The sequence below is a fragment of the Lasioglossum baleicum genome, chromosome 6 (assembly GCF_051020765.1).
Source record: "Lasioglossum baleicum chromosome 6, iyLasBale1, whole genome shotgun sequence".
NCBI classification, from domain to species: domain Eukaryota; kingdom Metazoa; phylum Arthropoda; class Insecta; order Hymenoptera; family Halictidae; genus Lasioglossum; species Lasioglossum baleicum.
This window is the reverse complement of record NC_134934.1, coordinates 15,356,345-15,365,017: the sequence shown is the minus strand read 5'-3', so window position 1 is coordinate 15,365,017 and position 8,673 is coordinate 15,356,345. Positions and strand designations below refer to the sequence as shown.

At 45.0% G+C, this 8,673-nt stretch overlaps 1 protein-coding gene across 4 annotated transcripts in view; it reads left to right on the top strand.

The window, feature by feature from the left end:
• Positions 1-1,411: 1,411 nt before the first annotated feature.
• The window catches only part of Tfap-2 (transcription factor AP-2), a 267,614-nt gene continuing 260,352 nt past the window's right edge, over positions 1,412-8,673 (top strand). Inside the window, exons 1-2 of one of the 4 annotated variants that reach the window (XM_076425761.1) lie at positions 1,412-2,504; positions 4,097-4,295. In XM_076425761.1, the coding sequence (XP_076281876.1) occupies positions 4,260-4,295 (36 nt within the window). In that variant the 5' untranslated portion in view covers positions 1,412-2,504; positions 4,097-4,259. Of the gene's footprint in view, positions 2,505-3,772; positions 3,797-4,096; positions 4,296-8,673 lie in introns of those variants that run through there. The other 3 variants (XM_076425763.1, XM_076425765.1, XM_076425762.1) reach the window with 3 other exon arrangements.

The window sequence follows — 8,673 nt, the reverse complement described above, 5'->3', positions numbered from 1 at the left end:
TAATATTTCCAATATCTGCACACTTTGTATCGGTAATCATAAAGAAGGTTACGTCCAGCTAGCACCTCGAATCGCAGCACTGTGCGATCGTTTGCTGCTTCGCTGTTAGAAAAGAAAAATCACGGGCGACCCTGTATACATCTGTCGGACGAATCTGTGAAATCAATTAGCGCAGGTACCAAACAATCGTTGAAACGAGTCATCTCAGGGTCGGGAGAGGATCGCGGGAGGTCTATGGAATCCGCGATTTATGGTGTCCCTGACAAGGAAAAACGGGCGAAGGAAGCGGGAATAGAACGGCAAAAAAGGCCACCGCTGCTGGGTGGAGCGAAACGGGGAAAGACAGAGGTCGAAGGAGACGTGTAGAAAGAGTACAACGACGGCGTGAAAACCTGCCGAAATACTCCAGAGGGGAAAACAGAAGCTGCGTCTTGGCGTGGTCGTAGGGAGCTTCTTCTTCTTCCGCTTCGTCTTCTTCTCCACCTCCGGACCGCTTCTCCTCGTTCTCTGGTTCACCCCCTTCCCCGTGATCTTTCTCTCGTTCGAACAGGGGTTAAAGCGGTGGTGTTGGTGGGATGGGCGGCGGAGGTAGCGACAGCAGGGGCGTACGAAGAAAGGGGCTGCATCGTGGTAGCCCTAGTTCTCTGGGGGGGTTGGGGTGGGGGTTGTGCGTACTCGGGCTACGTACAGTAGTGGCGTGGTAGTCGGCTCGTCAGGAGGGGTAGCGGTAGCGAAAGAAGGGGCATCGATCGGTCATGCGCAGAGACCGTCGAGGACCGTGCTTGGCATGTAACGGCGCACAAACGTATTGCCGGCATACTGTTGTACGGTTCGCGGCGCGATTAGGGGTACGGAGGGTGTGGTGGGCTGTGAACTCGGCCCTCCGTTCTCTTCGCTCTCGCGCGCGGAATACGCGCTACCATGAATATGCGTCCGACCTTCCACTTTCATTTCTACTTTCGGTCTCTTTCGACCCCACCGCCCGGTTCATCTACCACTGATTCCATTGATGCGTACTCTCGCCGCTTATGTCGGCAGTCCTCAGCACAGAGGATCATCGGTTAGGTTCTTAGCGGCGGTGTTTCAGTCCCCGTCGACGAAGAGCATAGACGAAGGGGTTGATTTAGTAGGCTTGCTGGCTCCGCGGTGGCCGGCGCGTTAAACGAAGCGCGCTCGTGTAAGTTCTATCGCGGCGGCGTATAGGATAGGATAGGATAGGTTAGGTTAGATCATCCCCGCCGGCGTCCGCGTACAGCAGGGAGGCCGCGCAGAGTCCGTCATGTGACTGGAGGCGGAGGCACCACACCCCCGTGGGGTGCAACGGTAGTAGAGGGAGGTCGGTGGTGGACGCGCCGCAAGGTGCGGGCGGGAGGGCGGGCTGACAAAGCGAAAGGGAGGATGAGGAGGTAGGGAGCGTGGTTTACGAAGGGTGGCTGACGAGTGGAGCAGGGGGGCGCCGCGGCGCCTCTCTCGCCTCGAGCGCAGTGCGACGTCGCGACGTGCCACGTGCGGTGGCAACACACACCGGGGGAGGTAGAACGCGCACAAAAATCACTTTCTTCCTTCCCGTGGTGTATCGTGGCGTATGCCGTGCCGTTTCCATCCTCGTCCTTGTGCTCGGTCGTTTATCATCGTTCAGCCGTGCGCTTTGTACCCGCTTCGTTTCGTTTCGAAGGTGCGCGGAAAAATTCGGTGTCCAGCGACCGATTACGGGTCAGCGTCTCCTAAGTATCTGCCGCCGCTGCCGCGAGGGTGTGTGAGACAGACAGAGAGGGGGGCAGAAAGAAGGGAGGCCGAAAGAGAGGGAAAGAGAGAGAGAGCGTAGCACGTCGAAGAACGCAGGAAGAGGGGAGAGGCGAGCGAAAGGGAGGGCAAGAAACGGGATCGAGAAGTCGAAGAGAAAGAAGAAGACGCGGCTTGCATTCCGAATTAGCCCCCGCTAATCTGCCCGTGGATTAGGTTATCGGTACAGACACCCGTTCGAGGTGTACGTGATCGAGAACGAACGAGTGCGGTTTACAAAAACGAGAATCAACCTTTCGCGACACAGCCGACTGATTTCTATCACCTGTTGTCCGTCAACGGCCCTTTTCGCCGGTTCCGGAAGCCACGAAATCCCCGAAAAGGCCCCTCGGCAAACGCAACCCACGGTGACCACGAGCCGGCCGCGGCGTCGCGACGCGCGCGCGTCCCTTGTGTTTCGCGAGTCATCGACGAGGTGGATCCTCGCGAGGGCACCGGGCACGAGTGAGAGGAGTACCGAGTCGTCATTTTCCAGTCGTGTTTACGCGGTCCTAGACGGGAGTCGTACCCCGCACACCGGTTATCAAAACGGACCCCCAGTGCGCTCGCTTTTCTTCGGGGTCTACGAGACGATCCGCTTTTTTCCGTGTGCTCCGGTTTACGCGATCGAGCGACACCTCCACGAACAGTTGTGACTTTGTGATCTTGAACCGATCTCCAAGTGCGTTGGAATGTGAAAGGACGAACCGATCACGCCGGTGGTGAGTACGTTTCGCCGCGTGACACTCTGTCGTCCATTCGGCTCGCTGTTGCGTAACCTGCGACGTCTTAGGTTATGCTCGCTGGGGCACGAGGCGGTTCCAATATTTACCATGTTCCATTGTAATCCTTTTGTTTCATCTGTTTGGCTGGAGAATATTCGTTCTATCGCGTGCTTCCTTTTTTAACCTCGTCGTGATTTCTATTGCCAGGGTAAGGGTGCTTACATCGTTCAAAAGTACCCATTCTCTTCTAGAAACTCAGGGTTTTTCTTGCATACTGCAATTGTTGCTATATTGCACGAAGCTACCAGTGAAACGAGGATTCATCGAAGTGTTCAAAGACAACGCCAGCTACGTCTGTATATTTACTACGGTGGAAATAGTTTCTTTATGCAAAATCAAAAATGTTTGCATTGATTGCAGGACACAGGAGCCAAATAAAAATTTGTATTCTTCTATTAATTGTCCTGTTAAGCCGAAACTAATACATTGACGTCCATACATATTTTTAACGTGTCCACTGCTTTAAATTGTACGTACCTGTTTTTGTCATAAATGCATAAAATAGATTCTGCACATAGTTCGACGACACAACAGCATCGTGACGAGCCTCGAATCGTCGCATCACCGTAGAACCCGAATTGTCTTTTCGTTTGGTGAAAGTGCAATTAAAAAGCGGCCGTGCCACCTTGGGGAGTAGTATTTAACTTTGCTTAACTAAGTTCTCGATCCGTTGACGGAACGCCGCGCCGGAGGACTTGAAACGGCCAGAGTGTAACTCGTATTTTTTCCTCGGACCCCTCGGCTCTCGTTTGTCCCTGGCTTCCTATTTTCCTTGGATGTTATCGCTGTTTTCAGCAAACTGTTTGCTCTCTTCGCGAATGCTCGTTGTTTACAACTCTCGTTTCTGTTCTAGAATTTTCGCGCACCGAACGCTTCGCAGATTCGTTCAATATCGAAATATTGGCCATTCGATTCGCGGTTACGCTAAAGCTTTGTTTAATATTGCGGAAATTGGTCGAGAAAGTAGCGACCCTGTTAACCCTTTGCACTCGGAACTATTCTAACATGGAAACTAAACATGTCATCTGACCTTTAATCATAAAATTTACTCAAACGTTTAGCAATTTATTTTATATAACATTATTGAATAACGTAACGATTATTTTACATTAGTCGTCCAGGAGCGTGTCCCTGAAATCGTAAAAAGGAAAAGTGTTCTATGCAATCAATTTGCCACGTTATGAATGTGTTCTCTTTGGATTCGTGCAATTTATCAAAGATAAATAGAGGTACGGTTCAAATTACGAAGAGAATATTGATTTCCGATTTTATAATTCAGTCGATTGTTTACGGGGTTTCGTTCGTTCATGAATTTTTCCCGTCTTCCGTTAGACAAAATCGTACAATGGCGCCAGTTTGTTCGCTTTTATGTTGCGTAATATCGTGTTTATCGTTATTTACATGATGAATTGTCGATTGGATTCTGTTATGTTTTAACGGTAATCGAATTTTCGCGCTTCAGACGAAAACGCGGAACACGATCGATGAATTTGTTGAGATTTTAAAGTGCTGCGAACAATATATTTCAGAACGTTCCACGCGCCGTCGAAGCCACTGACGCGACGCGACGGAAGATGCCGCCGACCGATCGTCTCGGGACGTGAGTGAGAGGTCGCGAATTGATAAAGTGCTGACCAGCGACAGGTTTTGAGGGTCTGCAACACTTCCACAACCACGGAGGACACTGACAACATGTCTTACCTTGCCCTGGACTCGAATGCGTGGCAGGTAAGTGTTAAATCAGGTTAAAATGTTCGCTGCTTTCTAGAACATTCGCAAATAATCAAAATTATCGTCCATATAAGTATTATGGTGTACATATAATGGAGTATCGTATTTTTATAATTGCGTAAATGTTTCTCTGAAAAATGGGATACAGAACTTCGAGGGTGAAAAACTTTACTTGCAGGGAGAAAAGTGACCCAGAGTCACCACTAAAAATTGCTGCACCATTATTCACAATATTGTCTACATTATTAAATACGTTGGTATCTCGTAAGTTTGATCAATAAGTTGATTTAAAAAATACTGTATCTTTTGCAATAGCAAGTATAGAATCTTTTTAATTAAAATTACAATACTATTTTATTTGTAACAGGTTTAAAATGATTAAAGTCTCCTGTATTCTAGAAATTACTAGAAATTCAAATGTATGAGAAAACAGGTTCAATTTCATGTGAACAGTGTGAAAAAGATTGCATAGAAAAAAATCTTGCAGGTTGAAAGATTGTTCTTGTTAAACAATTCTTTACACGTTTACTGTAGCGATCACATCGAAAGTATAGTTTTTAATAATTTTTTGACAATATTACACGAGTGTCTACCGTGCACAAGTTCTCAAAGAAAAGTTTTCGACGAGAAAGTTGCTGTGTAAATATTGTTTATACACATATCGTGTACGATTGTATATCAAAATATATTTATTGAATAATCGCTCGCCCAACAAAACTGGATCTCGCTTAATAGTAATGTCAAAGCAGGACCGGTCGAAAAAGCGACGGCCAGTTCGTTCTGGTTTGTTTGGAATAAAAGCGGTGTATTATGGGGGATCGCTCAGGGCGATGTTTCTAAAATCGTCAGTCGCGTGCCTCAATTTGACACGATTACCATAGAAAAGTTGTAGCCGCGGCTATACACGCAGTCAGACGAAACAAACCAGCGTGGTGCAGCCTCCTCTCACCTGATGGCATTTCTAATAAACGTCATAGATCACACCGAGCACAGATTAATCTCCTGTGATCGCGCGACGATCACTGAGAGAGTATCCTTACTCGTTCAAAGAGCAACCAGGCAACCATTTCTCCCCCCGTTTCATCTTTTCGCCGTTTAATTCTCGCCGGTGGTTTCAGTCATTATCGGGGCGAATTAGCAACGCTCGATTTGTCTCCCGACATTCCGTACGCGATCACTGGATCAAGATCGGGATTCCGTAATGCTAAAAAACCGAGGCGAGAGAGGTTTAAGTAATTTTCACCTCGCAATCCCTCGGGTCACGATTTTTAGACCACACAGGCGTACAGGTCTCTTTACACCATTCATATAAATTTTAAGGATATTTTCATTCGTCATAGTCACCACCAAAAATTGCTGTACCATTAATCACAATATTGTTTACATCATTAAACATGTTGCTATCTAATTAATTACCACACATTTAAATATTGGAAATCATATATTAGGTCGTCCGGAAAGTAATTTCGTTTCTCGTGAGCTGATACTTCCACATTTGTTATTACCAGACTGCAGATCTTTATGCATTTATGACTTATGAAAATTTTCAAAAAGGCTAGAATATAAAATTCCATAGAATTTTGTAAAAAAGGCTGTTAGCATTAAGAATAGAATTTTATCGTACGTGCCCATTTTTGTCGCAAATGCTTACAATCCGCAGTCTAGCCATAAAACTTATTCTAAATGGTAGAAAATTCTAGGTGGGAAAAATTGTTTGATTTTGTCACAGCATATTATTTTTTTTTTATTGAGAAAATCTCAGAAGAGATTTATTACAACGTTAGGTGTAAACATAAATGGAGTATACACAACAAGAATCTTCTACAAAACTAAATATGAGGGTGTACGACCATTTTGGTTTCCCTTAAACACACAAGTTACAATTTTTTAGGAACAAGTGAATATAAAGGCAGGCTTTAATATTGGGCCAGCCAAAAATATGGAAACGTCCAGAGGCAGGTGAAATTTTAACTTTAAAAGGTTTTTCAGCAGTAGTAATCTTTGCACATCATATAAATTACACTGCCGAAGGACGTGATTAAGAGTTTCTCACTCGGAGTTACATCTACACATAGGGCTGTCAATGATGCCAATCCGTGCGAGAGAGCCAGCAAGATGATAATGATCGGCTCTGCTTCGTCACAGCATATTCAAGCAGCACATTCACAGCATCAAAATATAGACTTTTCTGCAACTCGTATGTTCAGGAGACATTTGAGATTTGCCGAACTCGCGTCTAGAAGCGTAGAGAATAGTAGGTTTGTCCGAACAAGATTTTCACGTGTATTAACAATGAAATAAAAGAGGTTACCGACGTGCTGTAATTTTAGTTGCGGCCGTTCGCAGTTTGCCGAGTAAATAAATCAGAGGTGGTCCTCAAAAATTGATCGCACACGCCAGATTTCACGCGACAGAAACTCGCCGTGTCCCCGGCAAAAACGTTAATACGGTCGCGGCCGAATGGTCGGTGAAAAAACGATCATTCCCTCGTTGAAAAACACCGGTAATCGCCGAGACGTATTCGACACAGTATGCCGCGTATCAAGATTCCCCTACGGTAGCCCACGGAAATCACATAGTGACGGCAGGAAATGTAAGACTTCAACCATGGCGGATAACGGAAACAAGCTTAGGCAGACTCGGCCCATATCGAATTATGCTGTTAGAGAAGTTCCATAGCTTTGCCTAGGTTACCTAAAAGACGGTAGTTTTGGCGTTGTAACCGCCCCTTCCGGCTCCGGGGACTCTGTATAGAGTTATAGTTCATCTTTTGATGTTACGCCTCAATTCGTTAACCCGTCATGCTATCTCGTTCCATTACTCGCGCGTGCAAATTCGACGAATTACTTTCAAATAACCAGCTTCTGGAATCTTTCAACAGCGCACACGGATTTACAGTAATTCCAGAATTTTCTACTTTTTGTTTCGTTGCTTACGGCTTTCTTATCTCGATTGAGAAATTTCGTCGTCTCTGCTGAAACGAAAGTAATTTATTTGGGGAACGACGTATTTTTCTTTTCATAATTCTTACTAATTGCAACTTTTTCAAAATCTTTTTTGCTACGTCACTTAGTAAATCAATACTTCTAATTGCGAAAAAAAGTAAAGACGTTTGGTCGAATTTTATTTTTAGTTTTTCATTTTAACTTTTCAGTTATTCCGTGTTAAACTGTACAGCGACTACCATTAATATTTGGACAATCTTGAAAAGACCACAAATTTTTAAATATTGGACCATATCGCTGCTCCGGAAGTATAATGACACAACTGCAAAAATTGAAATTTTACAGGACAAGCAAAAGAAAAATGGCCTATAGATTCGGTTTAATTCTTCTATGAGAGTAGTTTATAGACATTGTGGGTTATTATTGCAACTTCTAAGTTATTTCAATTTATAAAATAATAAATACCAGCCTCACAGTAACCAGTACCATGTAAATACGTCATTGTTCTTCTGAAAATGCGTCATTATACTTTCGGGGCAGCGATATTTGAAATGTTTTGGGAAGTCAGTACAATTGGTTTGCTACACAACGTGATTTTTAATGTAGGCCTACATTGAAAATTTGAAAACTACGTTTCAAAATCGGTCGGTGATGAACTACAAACGTTTAAAGATGTCAAAAATTGCAGTTTTTCACGATTTTCGGCCTCTGACTGCAATAAATCTGCTCTTACATCTTTCAATGCATGTCGTTTTCACAAAAATGTTCAGAACGTATATTCCAATATTTAAAAATTTGTCGTTTTTCAGAGCGCCCGAATATTAATGAGAGTCACTGTGCATCTCGGAGAAAAGAATACTTTTGAAAGTAAATCTGCTGTCTCGTAACGTGGAGAATACGAGTAATTCTTACACCTAGCCAGCGGATTTTTCTGCTTCCGATTAAAAAGCGTTTCTTATATCCACGGATCCTGTAATAAAATGGAGGTACGCGTCGCGTGCCATTTCGTGTAGAGTGCTCTTGCAAATGGGCAGAACGTTGGCCAGACGGGGTGGAAAAAATGTGCAAAAACATGGTGGAGGATGCAGGAATCAAGAGGGAGGGAGAGAGAGAGAGAGAGAAAGAAAGAGAATGTTTGCACATTTTCCAATAAAGTGGCATGCGGGCGCGTGGCGGAGGCGAGTGGCGGGTCGTGTCCTTGCTTGAAATAACAGGGGTGCACCGTCCGCAGAATTAATACTTCGCTCTCACGTGGCGGATTTGTCATTTTCTCTTTCTCCGGCCCTCTCGTCACCGATTATTCCTGTCCTCGTCAGTTCGATCCTACTCTTCGGCGCTCGTCTTGCTTCGCCTTTCGCGATTCAATAGCCGTAAACGATAGGAAAACCGCAAAAACCACAACGGCGCGGCGCCGCCGATATTTCATCGAC